The sequence below is a fragment of the Stegostoma tigrinum genome, chromosome 32 (assembly GCF_030684315.1).
Source record: "Stegostoma tigrinum isolate sSteTig4 chromosome 32, sSteTig4.hap1, whole genome shotgun sequence".
Lineage (NCBI taxonomy): Eukaryota > Metazoa > Chordata > Chondrichthyes > Orectolobiformes > Stegostomatidae > Stegostoma > Stegostoma tigrinum.
Window position 1 is genome coordinate 38,294,301 of NC_081385.1, and position 20,899 is coordinate 38,315,199.

At 42.3% G+C, this 20,899-nt stretch overlaps 1 protein-coding gene across 3 annotated transcripts in view; it reads left to right on the forward strand.

Annotated features, from left to right (window-relative positions):
• Positions 1-20,899, forward strand: part of aplp2 (amyloid beta (A4) precursor-like protein 2) — a 233,397-nt gene that overhangs the window by 171,855 nt on the left and 40,643 nt on the right. For all 3 annotated transcript variants that reach the window (XM_048561995.1, XM_048561996.1, XM_048561997.1), the window contains 3 exons: positions 2,783-2,857; positions 12,065-12,223; positions 20,639-20,767. In XM_048561995.1, coding sequence (XP_048417952.1) covers positions 2,783-2,857; positions 12,065-12,223; positions 20,639-20,767 — 363 coding nt within the window. The remainder of the gene's footprint in view (positions 1-2,782; positions 2,858-12,064; positions 12,224-20,638; positions 20,768-20,899) is intronic.

Genomic DNA, 20,899 nt, shown 5'->3' on the forward strand with positions numbered 1-20,899 from the left:
CCCACAATGTTGTGCCGACCATTGATCCTCATGTATGCACCCTCAAATTTCTGTGACCATATACATGTCCAGCAGTCTCTTAAATGACCCCAATGACCTTGCTTCCACAACTGCTGCTGGCAACGCATTCCATGCTCTCACAACTCTCTGCGTAAAGAACCTGCCTCTGACATCCCCTCGATACTTTCCACCAACCAGCTTAAAACTATGACCCCTCGTGCTAGCCATTTCTGCCCTGGGAAATAGTCTCTGGCTATCAACTCTATCTATGCCTCTCATTATCTTGTATACCTCAATTAGGTACCCTCTCCTCCTCCTTTTCTCCAATGAAAAGAGACTCAGCTCAGTCAACCTCTCTTCATAAGATAAGCCCTCCAGTCCAGGCAGCATCCTGGTAAACCTCCTCTGAACCCTCTCCAAAGCATCCACATCTTTCCCATAATAGGGCGCCCAGAACTGGACGCAGTATTCCAAGTGCGGTCTAACCAAAGTTTTATAGAGCTGCAACAAGATCTCACGACTCTTAAACTCAATCCCCCTGTTAATGAAAGCCAAAACACCATATGCTTTCTTAACAACCCTGTCCACTTGGGTGGCCATTTTAAGGGATCTATGTATCTGCACACCAAGATCCCTCTGTTCCTCCACGCTGCCAAGAATCCTATCCTTAATCCTGTACTCAGCTTTCAAATTCGACCTTCCAAAATGCATCACCTCGCATTTATCCAGGTTGAACTCCATCTGCCACCTCTCAGCCCATCTCTGCATCCTGTCAATGTCCCGCTGCAGCCTACAACAGCCCTCTACACTGTCAACGACACCTCCTACCTTGGTGTCGTCTGCAAACTTGCTGACCCATCCTTCAATCCCCTCATCCAAGTCATTAATAATTTTTTTTCTTTTTTTTTTCTCCCTACCTGCATCTGTCTATCACCAGCCCACCTACCTTGCCCCCAACTCCACCCTCTATTTATTTCCCAGCTCCAGGCTGCCTCCCTAGTTCTGATGAAGGGTCCCGAACCAAAACATCTATTTTCCTGCTCCTCTGACGCTGCCTGATTTAAATTCCACAGTTTCCAATTCAGTCTCCCCACTAATGAGGTTTGACTGACTAAAGTAGGAGGAATAGAGTTGTAATTCTGAGCATTGTAATATTTTATTACTGCTTTCTATAGGAGACTTATTTTTTGAGTGGCAGTATTGAGTGATTACATAAAATATAGAATTTAGAACCAAGCCATTTGCTCCAACCAGTCTGCACTGTGTTTATACTCCAGGTCCCCTCTTAGAAGACAGGCAGACTCCTAAATCAACCACACTATAACTGCACTGAATTTCAGTTGACAAAAATAAAATCTTAAGGATTGTGGAAATTGAAACTGTGCAAAGAAGAATAACATTTCAAGTTGATGGCTTTTCTCTGATACTGCCTGATATGAGTATTGACAGTATATTCTGTTTCAGAAAGTAGTTAAAGTTGTGTGTGTGGCAGATGTTTCTAACACTGTGGGTATAGCAACTGTATTGGGGGATGTCACTGGATAGCACTATAGTTACTGTGGTCTTTGAGTCCTGTAAGATTAGTTCTTTTGGTGGGACTTGTTGCTGTGCTGTGGTGTCATAGAGCTGTACAGCACTGAAACAGATCCTTCAGTCCTTGCCAGCCAGATATCCTAAATTAATCTAGCCCCTTTTGCTGGCATTTGGCCCATATCCCTCCCTATTCATATACCTATCCAGGTGCTTTTTAAATGTTGCAATTGCTCCAACCTCCACCACTTAGACTGGTAGCTCATTCCATACACATACCACCCTCTGCGTGAAAAAGTTGCCCCTTACATTCCTTTTCAATCTTTCCTCCCTCACTTTAACCGTATGCTCTCTAGTTTTGGACTCCACTACTCTGGGGAAACAATCTTGGCTATTCACCCTACCTATGCCCCCCCGCCCCCAATGATATTAATTTCTATAAGGTCCCCCGTCAGCCTTTGTTGCTCCAGTGAAAATTGCCCCACCCTATACACCTTCTCCCTTTAGCTCAAACCCTGCAACCCTGACAACATCCTTGTCGATCTTTTTTGAACTCTTTTAAATTTCACAACATCCTTCCTATAGCAGGGAGGTCAGAAGTGAACGCAGTATTCCAAAAGTGGCCTAACCAATGTCCTGTGCAATGCAACATGACCTCCCAACCCCTGTGCTCAATGCACTGGCCAATAAAATCAAGCGTTCCAAATGCCGCCTTCATTATCCTGCCTACCTGCAGCTCTACTTTCAAGGAATAATGAACCTGCACCCCAAGATCTCTTCATTCAGCAACACTCCCCAGGACTTCAGGGAAGCCAGTTAATGTGGTTTATGAGATGGATAGAAAATGGGACAGCAGGCAGGATGCAAAGTGTAGGAATAACTGGGTCTTTTTCTGAATGGCAGGCAGTGGCTAATTGGGTACTGCACGGTTCGGTACAAGGGCCCACTTTCAATCCATGTTTGAGATGAGGGAACAAAATCTGATGTCTCAGAATTTGCAGATGACACAAAGCTGGATGAAAGGGTGAGCTGTGAGAAGGACGCTGAGATGTTGCAGTGTGGTTTGAACACGGTGAGCAAGTGGGTGAATGCATGGCAAAAGCAATACAATGTGGATAACTGTGAGGTTATCTACTTTGCTAGCTAAAATAGAAAAACAGATTATTATTTTCAAATCAGCTAATGAGGACTTAAGAATAATCTGTTGCAAAGTTCTCTGTAATTAGCTGACTAACTTTGTGCTTTGTTTTAGGTGAGAGAGGAATGGGAAGAAGCTGAACGACAAGCAAAGAATCTGCCCAAAGCAGAGAGACAGCTGTTGGTTCAGGTAAGAGCACATTATCATTGTGATCTTGGAAGTTCAAATTCCTAGTCTGGAATTCTACATGGTAAAAGCAGTGAATACTTTTATATAAATAATATTTGACAAACTATCTATATATGATTGATGAGGTAGTAACACATTTTGAAATGATCTATATCTCAAATCATTTACACTTGGAAGTTTACAGTTCTTGTTCTGTGAACAAGGAAATTCTGGACTCCATAATGCCTGTTTGAAGGAGACCTTTGCATTCATGACTGGCAAGATTTTCAAATTTGGTTTTAAGGCTGATAAATCCGCATGTCCTGGTAGTCTGTGTTGGAAAGCTCTTAAAATAAACGACAAGTGGCACTAGAAATAGTAGGTGCTTTGCTAGTTATTGTCCAAAATTCTTTAGACTCTGGAACAGTTTCTACAGATTGTAAATTAGTTAACGTAACTTCACTATTTAAACAGAAGTAGGAGGAAAACGGGGAATTGTGGACCAGTGGCATAGGCAATGGGGAAGATGTTAGAGGCCATTATCAAGGATTTTGTAGCAGAGCAGTGGTAGAATCAGATACAGCACAGATTTACCAAATGAAATCATGCTTGGCAGATTTAGAATTCATTCTGGATGAAACTCGCAGAATTAGAGTCAGAGCTGTAGAGTTTGGAAACAGACCCTTCGGTCCAACTCGTCCATGCTGACCAGATATCCTAAATAGATCTGTCCCTATTTACCAGCATTTGACCAATATCTCTTTAAACCCTTCCTATTCATCTAACCATTGAGATGCCTTTTAAATGTTGTATTTGTACCAGTCTCCATCACATCCACTGGCCACTCATTTCATATGCACAACTCTCTCTGAATGAAAACGTTGCCCCATACATCACTTTTAAATATTTCCCCTCTCACCTTAAGCCTACACCTTCTAGTTATGAGTCCCTCACCCCAGGGAAAAGACCTTGTCTGTTCACCCTATCCATGCACTTCATGATTTTATAAACCTCCCTAAGGTCACCCTCAGCCTCCAATGCTCCAAGAACCTCAGCCTGTTCAGCCTCTTGTTATACTTCACACCCTCCAACCCTGGCAACATCCTTGTAAATCTTTTATGTACTCTTCCAAGTTTCACAACATCTTTCCTATAGCAGGGAAACCAGAATTGCATAACGTATTCCAAAATAGGCCTAACCAATGTCATGTACAGCTGCAACATGACTTCCCAACTCCTCAAGTCAATACAGTGGCCACGAAAGGCAAGCATACCAAACAGCACCTTCAATGTCTCTTGTGTCTTTACTTCAAGAAACAATAAACCTGCACACCAAGGTCTCTTTGTTCAGCAACACTCCCCAGTTCCTTGCCATTAAGTATATAAGTACTGAATTTCCTTTTCAAAATGCAGCACCTCACATTTATTTAAATTAAACTCCATCTGCCTCTCCTCGGCCCATTATCCCATCTAAAGAAGACGCCATTTTACTCTGAGGTAACCTTCTTCACTTACCACTACACCACCAATGTTGGTGTCATCTGCAAACTTATTAACCATACCTCCTACGTTTACATCCAAATCATTTATACAAATGACAAAACCAGTGTACCCAGCACTGAGATAACAAGGTGTACTGCTGGATGAACACAGCAGGCCAAGCAGCATCAGAGGAACAGGGCCTAGACACTTCTTCAGAAATGGGGGAGGGATAGGGGGTTCTGAAATAAATAGGGAGAGAGGGGGAGGCGGTTAGAAGATGGATAGAGGAGAAGATAGTTGAAGAGGAGACAGATAGGTCAAAGAACCGGGGATGGAGCGAGTAAAGGTGGGTGTAGGTGGGGAGTTATGACGGAGATAGGTCAGTCCAGGGAGGCCGAACAGGTCAAGGGGGCGGGATGAGGTTAGTAGGTAGGAGATGGAAGTGGGAGGAAGGACAAGTTAGGGAGGTGGGGACGAGATAGGCTGGTTTTGGGATGCAGTAGGGGGAGGGGAGATTTTAAAGCTTGTGAAGTCCACATTGATACCATTGGGCTGCAGGGTTCCCAAGCGGAATATGAGTTGCTGTTCCTGCAACCTTCGGGTAGCATCGTTTTGGCATTGCAGGAGGCCCAGAATGGACATGTCGTCTGAGAAATTGGAGGGGGAGTTAGAACATAGAACATTACAGCACAGTACAGGCCCTTCGTCCCTCGATGTTGTGCCGACCTGTCATACCAATCTGAAGCTCATCTAACCTACACTATTCCATGTATGTCCATATGCTTGCACAATGACATCTTAAATGTACTTAAAGTTGGCGAATTTACTACCATTGCAGGCAAAGCGTTCCATTCCTTTACTACTCTCTGAGTAAAGAAACTACCTTTGACATCTGTCCTATATCTTTCACCCCTCAATTTAAAGCTGTGCCCCCTCATGCTCGCCGTCACCATCCTAGGAAAAAGGCTCTCCCTATCCACCCTATCTAACGCTCTGATTATTTTATATGTCTCAACTAAGTCACCTCTCAACCTTTTTCTCTCTAACGAAAACAGCCTCAAGTCCCTCAGCCTTTCCTCGTAAGACCTTCCCTCCATACCAGGCAACATCTGAGTAAATCTCCTCTGCACCCTTGCCACAGCTTCCACATCCTTCTCATAATGCGGTGACCAGAACTGTACGCAATACTCCAAGTGCGGCCGCACCAGAGTTTTGTACAGCTGCGGCATAAACTCTTGGTTCCGGAACTCGATCCCTCTATTAATAAAAGCTAAAACACTGTATTCCTTCTTAACAGCCCTGTCAACCTGGGTGGCAACTTTCAAGGATCTGTGTACATGGACACCGAGATCTCTCTGCTCATTCACACTACCAAGAATCTTACCATTAGCCCAGTACTTTGCATTCCGGTTACTCCTACCGAAGTGCATCACATCACACTTGTCTGCATTAAACTCCATTTGCCACCTCTCAGCCCGGCTCTGCAGCTTATCTACGTCTCTCTGAAACCTACAACATCCTTCGTCACCATCCACAACTCCACCGACCTTACTGTCGTCTGCAAATTTACTAACCCATCCTTCTACGCCCTCATCCAGGTCATTTATAAAAATGACGAACAGCAGTGGACCCAATACCGACCTTTGCAGTACACCGCTAGTAACTGGTTGAAATGGTTAACCCTTTGTCTCCGTCTCCTGCCCCACCGAACTTATTTCCACCTACCTCATCTCCTCAGGTGACCTCCCACCTGCAGCCTCCAACCTCATTGTTCCCCAACCCTGCACCGCCCGCATCTATCTCCTTCCCAAAATCTACATACCTGATTGCCCTGGTTGATCCATTGTCTCCATCTGCTCCTGCCCCACCGAACTTATCTCCATCCAGGATGCCTACCTAGCACTGATCCTTATGGCACAGTGCTGGTCACAGGCCTTCAGTGTGAACAGCAATCCTCCTCCACCACCCTTTGTCCTCTACCTTCAATTCACTTCTATATCCAAATGGCTAGTTCTCCCTTTAGTCTGTGTGATCTAACGTTATTAACTAGTCTACCATGAGGAACCTTGTTGAACACCATACTGAAGTCCTTATCGACCACGTCCACCAATCTGCCTTCATTAATCCTCTTTGTTACTTCTTCAAAAAAAACTCAATCAAGTTAGTGAGACACAATTTCCCAAGTACACAGCAATGTTGACTATTCCTAATCAATCCTTGCCTTTCCATCTACATCTAAATCCTGGTCCATAGGATTCCCTCCAACAACTTGCCCACCACCAATGTCAGGCTCACTGGTCTATGGTTTCCTGGATTTTCCTTGCCATTTTTCTTAAATAGTGTCACGATGTTAGCCAACCTCTAGTCTTACAGCATGTCAGCTATACCTATCGATGATACAAATATCTCAGCAAGGAGCACATCAATCACATCCCTAGCTTCCCACAGAGTACTCCTGATCAGGCACTAGGGATTTATCCACCTTCATGTGTTTTAAGACATGTAGCATCAGCTCCCCTGTAATATGGATATTTTTCAAGATGTCACTATTTATTTCCCCACATTCTCTATCTTCCATATCCTTCTCCACAGTAAATACTGATGTAAAATACTCATTTAGTATCTCCCCCATCTCCTGCAGTTCCACACATAGGCAGCCTTGCTGATCTTTAAGAGACCTTCTTCTCTAGTTACTCTATAGAGGAATCTCTTTGGATTCTCCTTAACCCTATTTGCCAAAGCCTTCTCAAGTCCCCATTTTGACCTCCTGATCTCCCTGTTAAGTATACTCCTGCTGCCTTTATACTCTCCTACTGCCTTTATACTCTTCCTTCTTCTTCTTGATCTAAACCTCCAGCATTCCTTTACACCTACCAGCCTTGCCTTTCACCCTAACAGGAACGTACTGTCTCTGAACTGTTGTAATTGATCAGGGGAGCCTGTGGATGGAGTGTATTTTAACTTTGAGAAAACCTTTGACGTCGCCCAACATAAGAGATCAGCATGTAAAATTAAAGCACTTGGTATTGGGGTCAGTGTATTGAGATGAACAAAGTTAGCCGAGAAGCAAACTGTAGGAATAACTGGGTCTTTTTCTGAGTGGCAAGCAGTGACGAGTAGGGTACTGCAAGGATTGGTACAAAGACGCCAGCCACTCTCAATTTCTGTTAATGATGGTAGGAACTGAATCCAATATCTGAAAATTTGTAGAAGAGACAAAGCTGGGTGGAAGGGTGAGCTGTAAGAAGGATTCAGAGATGTTGCAGTGTGATTTGGACAGGCTGAGCGAATGCATGAATACATGGCAAAAGCAATATAATGTGAATAACTATAGCAAAAATAAGAAGGCAGAATATTGTTTTAATTGCAATAAATTGAGAGAAGAGAATATTCAACAAGAACTGGGTGTCCTGTGGACCAGTTTTCAGAAAGTAAGCACGCAGTTGTAATAGGCAGTAAAGTAGGCAAACCCTGTGCACTGGCCTTTCCTAGTGAGAGGATTGGAGTACAGGAAAAGAGATTCTTTCTCTACAATTATACAGGACTTTGAGGCCACACTTGGAATATTTTAAGCAGTTTTAATCTGCTTATCTGAGGAAGGATGCTTTTGCTAGAGGGGAGTTCAGTAAAGGTTTACTGAATTATTTCCTGGGATGGCAGGACTGAAACATGAAGAGAGATTGAGTCAGTTAGGACTGTATTCACTGGAGTTTAGAAGAATGAGGAGGCATCTCAGAAATTTATTAAATTCTAACAGGATTAAACAGGTAAGATGCAGGAGGGATAGTCCCGATGGTGGAGGAGTCCAGAGCCAGGAGTCATAGTTTTAAAGGTAAGAGTAAATCTTTTAGGACTAAAGAGGAGAAACCTCACCCAAACAGTGGTGAGCCTGTGGAATTGACTACCACAGAAAGTGGATGAGGCCAAAACACTGTTTTCAAGAAGGAGGTAGATAAAGCTCTTGTGGCTAAAGGGATCAAGGAAAATTCAGGGACAGCAGGATTAGGGTGTTGATCAGCCATGATCGTTTTGAATGGCAGAATAGTCTTGAGGAGTTTAGTGGCATATTCCTGCACCTATCTTCTACATTTAAAACAAAACTCCTTCTGTGTTTAAAACTCTAGCCCTAATTGTCTTTTTCACCTCAGCTTTACTCCAGCTGTCTGCAAATTGCAAAACAAAAGGATGGCTCTAAGTGGTATAATGTGCCCAGAGTAAGAACAAGAACAATGGTGTGTGTAGATTATCTCTTTCACTTTTTAACATTCCATTATTTTGATAGCAGGATTCAAGGATCATGTGCCTTTGGGGCCTAATTTGAGGTGTAATACATACTCCACACTGTTCCCAAGTCAGTTCGGGAGTTAGGTCTTTTGCTAAAACCTCGTGCGATGTGGGTTTTGCTTACTGGGCAGCATTTATTGCTTATACCTAAGATGCACAGGAGAAGTGGTGCTGACCTGCCTCCTCAAAAAGCTGTAGTCCATTTGGTGTGAAGACCTGGATGGTACTGTTGAGGCAGGAGGAGGTCTTTTATTTTGACCCAGTAACAGTGAAAGAATGGCAATATAGTTTGAAGTCAGAAATGAGTGTGGCTGGGAGGGGTATTGGCAAGTGGTAGTGCTTCCCCATTGATTGTTGAATTGCTTCATATTGTGGAGGAGAACTAGATAAACGTGGGTTAGTGTCCTGGTTTCTCTATTTTTTTCAAAGGCAATAAGTTTTTCATTATGGAAATGGAGAGCCCTGTTGATTTTTGTTTGAATCCACAAAATTGAATTGGCCTGTTAAAACCAACAGTTAAGTATTCCATTCTGGGGTTAATAGAAAAATTGGCAAGTGTTTAAATTCCGTGAGTGCAAAGAACCTTACTTCCTGTGGTTAACCATAATGGAGCATGGTTCACACTGAGTTATTACAGTTTTGCTCTCTACTGCACTTACTCACAGCCATTGTGTCTCCTTTTACTCAAACAAAAATTTCTCATACAGACTTTCGTGAAGTTGACATCTGTTGACCATCCATAGGTACACTTGGCAGGATAGTAGCAGAGATACCTATTGAATTTCTGCAGTCCATATAATAAAGATGCTCCTACAGTGTCATATACTATGGATTTTTTGGGGTATCCAGGATACAAGAGTGGTGAAGGAGTAATGAAATATGTCCAAATCAGGATGATGAACATCTTGGAGGCAGAACTTGAATGTGGTATTGCTCCTGTGCACTCATTACTCTTGTTCTTCCAGTGGTGAAAGTTGTAATTTTGGGAGGAATATTACAGTATACACTGGCATAGATGAGTTATGCTGGATTTTTATGTGCTTGGACCAAAGGGGCATCAAGAATAATTGCAGGAAATGTAGCGGACATGGTTAACCACAATGGAAGCACAGTTTCAGGAAATGAAGATATAATTCAAGCACAGATATAAGTTCTGGCATCATTGGAATGGAGGAACAAGGAGAATGGAACAGAATTCCTTAAAAGAAATTGGATGGAAGGGAGTGTCCTCAAGATTGCTACAAGTGTCACAGAACATAGAACAGCATAGCATAGCATGGCATACACAGGCACTTTGGTCCACCTCGTTGAAGCCAACCATGATGCCATTCTAAACTAATCCCATTTGCCTGGGCATGTCTATTTTTCTGTCTTACCTGCCTGTTCATCTGTGTATGTAAATGCCTTTTAAACGTTGCTATCATATGTACCTCTCCCAGCTTACCTAGCAGCGTTTTCCAGGCACCCAGCACTCTGTCTTTTAAAAAAAAAACTTGTCTTACACATCTCCTTTAAATCTTCCCCTCTCACCTTAAACCTGTGTCCCTTGTACTTGACATTTCAACCCTGGGAAAAAGACACCAACTATCCATTCTGTTGATGCCCCTCATAAGTTTATATACTTCTATCAGGTCGCTTCCTCAGGCTCCAACAGTCTAGCAAAAACAATTCAAATTTGTCCAGCCTCTAATACAGTATGCTCCAATCCAGGTAAACCTTTGCATCCTCTTCAAGTCCTCCATGTCCTTCCTTATAGTGTGGCGAAAGAACTGCACACAATACTCCAAATGTATACAGCTGCGACATAACTTGCCTCATACTCAGTTACTGAACCATTGAAGGCAAGCATGCTGTGCGCCTTCTTTACATCTTATCATCTTGTGTAACTGCTTTGAAGGAGCTTTTTATGAAATACTTGTAACTCTTGAGGCTGTTGGCTTGCTCACCCAGCTGGCTGGTTATTGTCGACGTTGCATCATCATGCTAGGTAACATCATTGGTACGGCCTCCAAAGAAGCAATGTGGTTCTACTCTGCTTGGTATTTGTATGATCCAGTCTGTTAAAAGCTGGGTTGTGTCATTTCCAGTTCTGTTCTGCATGGGTTTGTATATGGGGTCTAATTCCCCATGTTTGTTGATTGTATTACAGGTTGAAAACTCTGGTAACTGTAAAGTACTTTCATTACAAATAGTGCATTCTTACTAAAATTAGACACTGTTTATCAGAATGATAGCTAAACTCCAAGGGTTAACTTACAAAGAAAACATGGAGAAACTAGAATTGTATTTCATAAATTTAGCAGGTTAAGATAAGATTTGAAGCTTTCAAATATTTCAGCTTCCAAGATTTTCTGGACAAAAATTAGGGTAGACGGACAGAAACTGCCCACTGGCAGGTGAATCTAAGACTTGTCTAAAATCTAATTTCTTGCATTCCTGTTCCATCTTTTTGGAGTGAAATTAGGAATGACTAATTTCACACAAAAAAGGTGATTTCAATTGTGAACTTTGTTTTTAAATTGCAGTTGATTGCTGGTCAAATTTAAGTTTAAATTTAAATTTAAGATTAACAGCTTATTGTTAACTAACAATGTTAAGGTACATTAATTTGGATCTTGGATCAATGCCAATCTCTTTGAATGGAGAAATGGCTTAATGTACAAATGCTGTTGTATTACTATCACAAAGGGGACACAAATGGCTACAATGTGTTATTTGACTATATGATCTGATATTGATCATATGATTACAATATTGAGTGTAAGGCATTTGCATTCGGCAACTAAAATCATAGTTTCTTCTTTGTGTGTCAGGTCTTCTAACTCAATGTACTTATCTGAATAAACTGTTAACTTACTCCCATCTTCATTCAGACCATAATATGTCTAAAGGAACCAATAATTCATTCATGTAGAATGAAAGCATGTCCCAAAGTGCTTTAAAGCAAATTATTTACAGGATGTGATTACATGTAGCAGCCAGTTTTCCACAAGCAATGTTTCAACAACAGCAATCATAAAATGAATATCTGGTATAGTGATGTTGTTTGAGGGATCCTAGACATAGCCAGGACACTGGAGGCACCTTCCCCTTCTCATCATTGAGATAATGCTGTGGAATTTTATATCCACCTGAGAGGGCAGATGGAGCTCAGTTACCATCTCAGCTGAAAGACATCGCCCTTCAACTGTGACTGTCAGTGCTGCTCTGGACTGTCAGTTTAGTTGACTTTCCAGAGTGAGAATTTAAGCAGAACATGACTGGTACTGAACTACAGCTGTCACAACTGTTCAACTGTTAAGTGTCTGTTCTTCCTTGCCTACTGTCAAGTTCTATATGGTTTGATTTTTATATTAGTAATTGTACCTGAATGCTGTTCTGCAGTGGAGTAACCCCATCTTCGATCTTTGATGATATTTAAGCATGCTATGCAACATGCTAATGAGCTTTTCTTACTGCTCAGCATTTCCAGAGTATGGTTGAGGCTCTAGAGGAAGAGGCAGCCACTGAGAAATTGCAGTTGGTTGAGACTCATCTTGCCCGTGTAGAAGCTTTGCTAAACGATCGTCGTCGTGTTGCATTGGAGAACTATCTCTCTGCATTACAGGCAGATCCACCACGTGTAAGTACTCACTGCTTTCAGTTCCTGATGAAATTTAGGATACAGACTATAAAAGCAGAATGTGTACAATGAGGAAGTAACAAACAACATAGATAAAGGGAACCAGTAGATGTACCATTCTTAGATTTACCATTCTGAAGTGGATGAAGCAGAAAGGGCAATTTTTGGGAAGGCAAGATGTGGTGAACAATGTGCTTTGGGGATCAACGTTGGGATATCAGTTATTGGCATTTTATATTGTCTAGTGGCTACGTCCTTGAGGAAATGACCAGTAGTACGACTAGTGGACGTTAAAGATTTCAGCAAAGCACATTTTGCACCATTGCCACCTTCTGCTCCTGAAAATTGTTCACTGTGGAGCAGTATTAGTAATTGGGCGATTTTCTTGCCCCTGTTTTACCTGAGTCTGGAGTCAATGTTGAGAACACGCAGACCAAAACTCCTCCTTGACTGTACACTGTTGTGCTGCCACCTCTGGCTGTGTCCTGCAAGTTTCCAGTTACAATGGTAGTGTATGGGACATTGTCTGTAAGGAATGATTCTGTGCTTATGTCTGTCAGGTCGTTAGTTAATGTGTGAGACAGCTCTCCCAGGTTTGCAGTAGCCCCCAGATGTTACTAAGGAGGACTTTTCAGGGTTGATAGGGTTGTATTTGCTGTTGCCATTTCCCATGCCAGATGGTACTTCTGGATTCATTTTTTTGATCAGATTTCATAGCTGTTGTTACAACTGAATGGCTTGCCAGTACACTTCAGAGTTGGGTGTGGATTTTCAGTTGAATCAAATACACTACTAATGGTTTGTTAGACAGACCAGGTGAGGATGGCAGATTTCCTTCCTTGAAGGATATTAGTTACCTGGATGGGTTTTCCAACTATCGATAAAACATTGTCATCATTAGATTCTTAATTGCAGATATTTTTAACATTAAAGTTCTATCATTTGAATTGCAAAATTTGAACCTAGTCCCCCTGCTGCAGATGCATTTGTCCATGTCAGTATCGGTAAAAGTGACTGCCGTACAGTCTTCGTTGAAACAGCGGCCTACCTTCATATTGCTAATACCCTTCTTGTGTTGTGTGATACTATCATGGTGCTAAGTGGGACAGTTCCAACAGTTCTCACATGTCAAGAGTGGGCATCCATGAGGAGCTGTGAGCCATCAACAGCAGTAGACCTGTACTCCAACACAATCTTCAACCTCATGACTTGGATATCACTACTCAACTGTTGCTATTAAACCAGGTGTTTACCCTGGCTCAACAGACAGTGCAGGAGGGCATGCCAGGAGCAGTCCAAGGCATACTTAAAGATGAAGTGTCGATCTGGTGAAGCTACATACAGGCCTACTTGGGTGACATAGCATAAGCAGCAAATTATAAACAGAGCTCCGGGTTCCCGCAACCAATGTGAATAGTGGCATTGAGTACTACCTATAAAATGCACTGCAGAAAATCATCAAAGATCCGTAGAAAGCACCTTCCAAAGCCATGACCATTTCTGTCTCGGAGGGCAAGGACCACAGGCACACGCACCTGGAAGTCCTTCTCCAAACCTCTTACCATCCTGACTTGGAAATACATCACTGTTCCTGGGTCAAAATCCTGGAATTCCCTGCCAGAGGCTATTGTAGGTCTACTCACAGCACATGGACTGCAGCGATTCAAGAAGACAGCCTACCAGCATCTTCTTGAGGGTCACTAGAGAAGGGCAATAAATGCTGGCCCAGCCAGCAATGCCATGTCCTATGAGTGAGGAAAATAAAAGGATCAGATCTTAATTTGGCAATCCTGCAATGATGGTGGATGATTAAACAACTCCCTGGAGTAGGCCACTGTACAAATATCCCTATCCTCAATGAGGGAAAAGACTAACTCACCGGCTCAAAGATAAAGCAGAAGCATTCATCATTATTTCAGTCAGATATGTCAGTCGGATAATCCTTCTCCGCGTTCCGACGTCTCTAGCATCACAGGCCAGTCTTTAGCCAATTCAGTTGACTCCATCTGATATCAGGAAATGGTCGGAGGCACTGGATAGTCCTAACGCAATTCCAGCAATTGTTCTGAAGGCCTGTGCTTCAGAATTGGCCACACACTGGCCAAGCTGTTCTAGTGCAGCTACAACACTGACATCTACGTGACAATGTGGAAAATTGAAACAAAAGCAGAAATTGCTGAAAAATCTCAACAGGTGTGGCAGCATCTGAGGAGAGGAATCGGAGTTGATATTTTGGGCCCGGTGATCCTTCAGACCCAAAATGCTCTTTCTGATTTCTCTCAACAAATGTTGCCAGTCCTGCTGAGATCTTCTGCAATTTCTGTTTTTGTTTCAGATTTCCAGCATCTGCAGTTCTTTTGGATTTTGTTTTGTCTAATGTAGAAAATTGCCCACGTATATCCTGTGCATGAAAAGGAGGACAACTGCAACTAAGTTAGCTACTGCCCAATTGGTCTACTTGTGATCATCAGGAGAGTGATCAAAGGGATAATCAGCAGTATAATCAAGCAGCACCAGCAATAACCTGCTCACTGACACTTAGTTTGGATTCCTCAAGGACCACTCAGCTCCTGACCTCATTACAGCCTTGGTTGAAACATGTCCATGCTGACTAGTTTTCCTAAATTGAAGTAGTCCCATCTGTCTGCATTTGTCCCATGTCCCTATAAACCTTTAATCTACTTACCTGTCCAAATGTCTTTTAAGTATAATTGTATCTATCTCTCTCTCTTTCTCTTGCAGTGCATTCCATAAATGCACCATCCTTTATGCAAATGTTGCCTTCATGTCTCTTTTTAAATGTTACCTCTCTCACCGAACCTCTGCCCTCTAGTTTTGAACTCTCCTACACTCGGAAAAAGACCTTGGCTATTTTATGCCCCTCTTGATTTTAGATTCCCTACAGTGTGGAAACAGGCCCTTCGGCCCAACAAGTCCACACCGCCCCTTGAAGCATCCCACCCAGACCCATCCCCCTATAACCCACGCACCCCTGAGCAGCATGGCCGATCCACCTCGCCTGCACATCTTTGGACTGCGGGAGGAAGCTGGAGCAAACCCATGCAGACACAGGGAGAATGTGCAAACTCCACACAGACAGTCACCGAAGGCTGGAATCTAACCTGGGTCCCTGGCACTGAGGCTACAGTGCTAATCACTGAGCCACCGTGAGTTTGCATGTCTGCCTCATGTCTATGTGGGTTTCCTCCAGGAGCTCCGGTTTCCTGTCATAGTCCAAAGATGTGCAGGTTAGGTGCATTGGCCATGCTAAATTGCTTGCACTGTCCAGGGATGTGCAGGCTAAGTGGGTTAAACTATTGAGAATATGGGGTAATGTACGGTCACCCCTCAACCTCTGACTTTTTAGGGGAAAAAACTCCCAGCCTATCAGCCTCTCCTCCTAACTCAAACCTTCCAGTCTCAGTAGCACCCTTATTAATCTTAATTGGACACTTCCCAGCTTAATCACATCTCTTCCTGTAGCAGGATGACAGAATTGGAGGCAGTCCTCCAGATGTGGCCTTACCTCTGCCTTCTACAGCTGTAACATGACATTCCAACTCCTGTACTCAGTGCTCCAAGTGATGGAGACAAATGTACTAAATGCCTCCTTTATCACCCTGTCTATCTGGGATGCCGTTTTCACGGAACTAAGTACTTGCACTCTGAGGTATAACACCCTGTTCTATAGCACTCCCCAGGGTTGAACATGAACTGTGTAAGTTCTACCTTGGTTTGTCTTCTTAAAATACAACACGTTGCATTTATCTGAATTAAACTCCATCTGCCATTCCTTGATCCACAGGCACAATTGAACAAGATTCCATTGCACCTTTAGATACTCTTCTTCGCTGTCCACGATACCACCAGTTTTGGTGGCACCCACAAACATACTATATTCTAAGCGAAATCATACATGTAAATGGCAAATAGCAGTGGATCCAGCACTGATCCTCACGGCACACCTCTGGTCACAAGCCTCCAGTCTAGACAACAACCCTCTACCACTACTCTGTCTCCTAATGTCAAACCAATTTTGTATTCAATTGACTTGCTCTCCCTGGAATCCATGTAATCTAACTAATCTGATCTTACTAACCAGTCTTCCATGTCAAACTTTATTGAAGCCTTGCTAAAATCCACGTGGACAACATCTACCACTCTGCCTTCATTTATCTTCTTGGTTCCCTCTTTAAAAAAAACTCAAATTTTTAAAACATTAATTTGTACGCACAAACCCATGCTGACCATCCCTAATCAGTCCTTGCTTTTCCAAATGTATGTAGATCCTGTCTCTCAGAATCCTTTCCAGCAATTTTTCCACCACTAATGTTAGGCTCACTGGTCTATAGTTTTTTGCCTTGCAGCCTTTCTTAAATAATGGCACAACACTAGCCACCGTCCAGACTTTTGGGATCTGACCCATGGCTGTTAATTATACTAATCAGGGACCCTGAAACTTCTTCCGTAGCTTTCCAGAATCTTCTGGGATACATTTGACCAGGTCCTGGTGATTTATCTACCTTTGTGTGTTTTAAAACCTCCAGCTCCGTCTCTGCTGTAACCATGGATTATTTTCAAGACATGGCTACATATTTCCCTGTGTTGCCTAGCTGTCATGTCTTTGTTTGTGGTAAATATTTACAAGAAATATTTGTTTGGGTTCTCACCCATCTCCTGTGGCTCCACACATAGACAAGCTCATCGATGTTTAAGAGGCCCTATTCTCTCCCTAGTTACTCAGTTGCCCTTAATATACTTGTAGAATCTCTTTGGATTCTCCATGACATTATCTGCCAAGCTTTTCACATTCCCTTTTTGTCCTGCTGATTTCCCTCTTAAGTGTACTTCTATACCTCATATACTCAGGGCATTGATTTGATTTCAACTGTCTGTTCCTGATACATGCCTCCTTTTTCTTGACCAGACCCACAATATTCTGTGTTCCCTACTCCTGTCAGCCTTACCCTGCACACTGACAGGAACATGCTGGCCCTGAGCACTCATTATCACACTTCTGAAAACCTCCCATTTGCTAGACATCCCTTTATCTGTGAACAACCTCTTGCAGTCAGCTTCTGAAAGTTTCTGTCTAATAACATGAAAATTGAGAAGTTTAACTTGTGAACAAGGCCTATCCTTCTCTAACTAAAACTAATAGAATTCAATGGCATTGCCATCACTGAATTCCCTATTATCAACGTTCTGAGGGTTCCCATTGACCAATCCATGCCTCTGTGGACTTGTCAGATAAACATAGTGGCTGCAAGAGCAGATCATTAGCTAAGAATACTGTAGCAAGTACTCACCTCCTTACTCCCCAGAGCCTGTCCACCATGCGCAAGACACAAATTGAGTATATTGGCATGCTCCCCATTAACCCGGATTTGTGCAGTTCCAATAACACTCAAGAAGCTTGACACCATCCAACACAAAGCATTCCACTTGTTTGGAACCACATACTCAAGTCACCAACCTACCCACCACTAACACTCGGTGGTAGCAATGTGTCCTATCTACAAGGTGTGCTGCAGAAATTTGCCTAAGATCCTTAGATAGCAGTACTTAGGTAGGCTCCCCTCCAAGCCACTCACCATCCTGACTTGGAAACAAGTCACTGCTCCTACACTGTTGCTGAGTCAATAACCTGGAATTCCTTCCCTAATGGCATTGTGGGTCTACCTACAGCACGTGGACTGCAGCAGTTCAAGAAGGCAGCTCACTACAACCTTCTTGAGGGATCTAGGGACAGGCAATAAATATTGGTAAGCCAGTAGTATCCACATCCCATAAGGGAATAAAATAAATGTTAATAATTTGGACTAAGGAACTGACTACACTGCTGTAATTTTTTTTAAATTTTAGAAAGAAGTGAAAGTAGGTTGAAGACCCACTCTGGAGTCTGCAAAGCAGTACAGATAGGTTAAGTAAATGAGCAAAACTGGCAGCTGGAGTAAAATGTTGGAAACTGTGAGCTTGTCCACTTTGGCAAGAAGGAAAGGAAAGCAATGTGCTATTTAAATGGAGAGAGATTGCAGGGTTACATACAAATTGCAGAAAGTTAGTATGCAGGTGAAGCAAACCATAAAATAGGGAAATGATACGTTTTTTTTGTTACAAGGGAAACAGAATATGTAAATAGAAATGTGTGCTGCGGCAGCTTAAGAGCACTGCTAAAAACACATCTGTAGCACTGTTCATTTTAGGTTTCCTTATTTAAGAATGGATATAAATGGATTGGAAACAGTTCCAAGAAAGTTAAGTCAACCGATATCTGGGATGGGGGAAGAATGAGATGTGATCTTTTCACAACGTACGAAATCTGAAGAGATGATTCCTCTTGTCAGAACTAGAAGCCTTAGTTGATAAAATAAGTGGTCTCCCATTTAACACTGTGACTAGGAATTGTTTTCTTTGAGGGTCAGTGTTGTTTTTTGATTTCTTCTTCAGTATGTGATGGCGGCTGGATGATTGAATATTTTAAGGCAAAGGTAGATTCTTGACTAACAAGGGAGTTAATACATTGTGGTACATTCGAATGTGAAATTGAGAGCACAGTCTGATCTGCTGAAATCTTACTGAATGAGGGAGCTTATGTGCTCCTAAGATGCTGCTTGGCCTACTGTGTTTGTCCAGCTCCACACTTTGTTATCTCGGATTCTCCAGCATCTGCAGTTCCCATTATCTCTGAGCAGGTTTGAGGGACTGACTCGGCTATTTTGTGCTTATAATTTATATGAAATGACTCCCTCCATTTCTCACATACAAATGTGACATTTCTTGTATGAAATGAAGTAAACCAGCAAGGCTGGGTAACCACAATAAATGTCAAATTTCCCATGTACTTGCAAGGAGTTTGAGTTCATGACTTCTAAGGAATAATAAATTAATTTTGCATGTCTTCAAAGTAAGAAAGACTTTCTAGCCTGAGTGCCTGCTCCCAAATGATGCACAGTTGACAATTCAGATATTGTCAGGAGAGCAATTATCTAATTTCTAGCTTCTAAATGATATTGCAGTTAATACATGCTCCTGTTGGCAAAATGGCTGGGATTTTTAGTTATACCTCATTCAAAAGGTTCCTCTTAAATATCCAGAATTAATTGCTTTAACTTGGTATCAACCAGGGAAATACCAAGAAATAGCTTCAAATAACCCTGTGGCTGTATGATTTCAGGTGATTTCACAGTAAAATTCAGCTTTTGAATGTTATGTACACAATAAAGTGCAAAAGATCAAGAACTTTGGGTTGAAATACTTGCGGTGCCTCTTGGATCACGCTATTTTCAAGTCGTTCTGAGTAAAAGTCTGTTCCAATTTCTGGCCATAATAAGGAGCTTGGGCCATTTATCTGATTCTGTTGTGGAACGTTTACAGTTGTATCCTGAGCATGGCAGCAAGTGGCAAATAATTGCAAGGTCGTAAATAATTATCCTGGCACTGCAGATTGGGCCTTGTTCCACTGTTTGTTTGTTCAGGTTGTTGGTTTGATCTAGGAGTGATAGCATAGTGAACACTGCTTGCTACAGTTGCCAGTGTGAAAATTGTGCCTATTTGGTGACGCTTGCTTTCACCTTGTTCGGTACATATGAATTTGCGAAGCTCTTTGAAGAAATATTGTATTCCCTTTCCCAGCTGGCTTCTCTCTTTTTCCCAACTTCTCTTCCATTCTCCTTCCCTTGTTACTCCTGTCTTAGCCTTCTCCTTCTATTTTATTTGTACCATTACTCCTGTGTTAGCTCTTATCTCTATTGCCTTTACCTTTTTTGATTTCTTTGCTACATATTTTTATGATCTGTTTGCCCCTTTTTGAGCACAAACTGATCTTATTCTCCTTGTCATCTTCTCACTTTTCCTGTGCACTTATGTTGAACACTGATTTTTATTGTGACTTCAGATTTACCTCAGTCCCTTCCCTAAAATAAAAGTGACAAAATAAAACCATGATGATGTAGGGGTTTGAAAGCATCTGGAGTTCATGTTGAGTGATTAATGAAAAGCCCAGTATGTGAAACTGGTAGTTTTCATTGTAAGACCTTAAGGCAGGAGCAGAGTTAGGCCATTTGGCCCATCAAGTCTGCTCTGCCATTTGGCCATGGCTGATGCGTTTCTCAACACCATCCTTCTTTCTCCCCATAAGCTGTGATCCCCTTAGAAACCAAGAACCTATCTACCTCTTTCTTAAATACATTCGATAAATTGGCTTCATGGTGGGGGCAAATGTTCCAAAAATGAGCTGAAGATCAAGAGATAGGATTTGAGGATTTTTGCTTAGTTGCTCAGCATGTGAACTGGCAGTGTTAATCTCGTCATTTCTGAATGAAACATGATCCTGTTTCAGAACAACATTTCAATATTGACCTTCATTGTGGCCTTCTGATGGACACTGATATGTTTGAATTTCTTTGTTTGTAGCCTCATCGGATCCTTCAGGCCCTGAAGCGCTATATACGTGCAGAGCAGAAGGACCGGCAGCACACTCTTCGACACTATCAGCATGTCATGGCTGTAGATCCGGAAAAAGCAGCACAGATGAAATCACAGGTGAGTGAAATGTTATGAAACACAGATTGCCCCATTACCAAATGACAAGGAAACCTTTTACTACTCAGTGTCTGGCTCATCTCTAGGATGCTCCTGAGGCACAGGCTTCAAATGCAAGCTGATTTTTGAGCC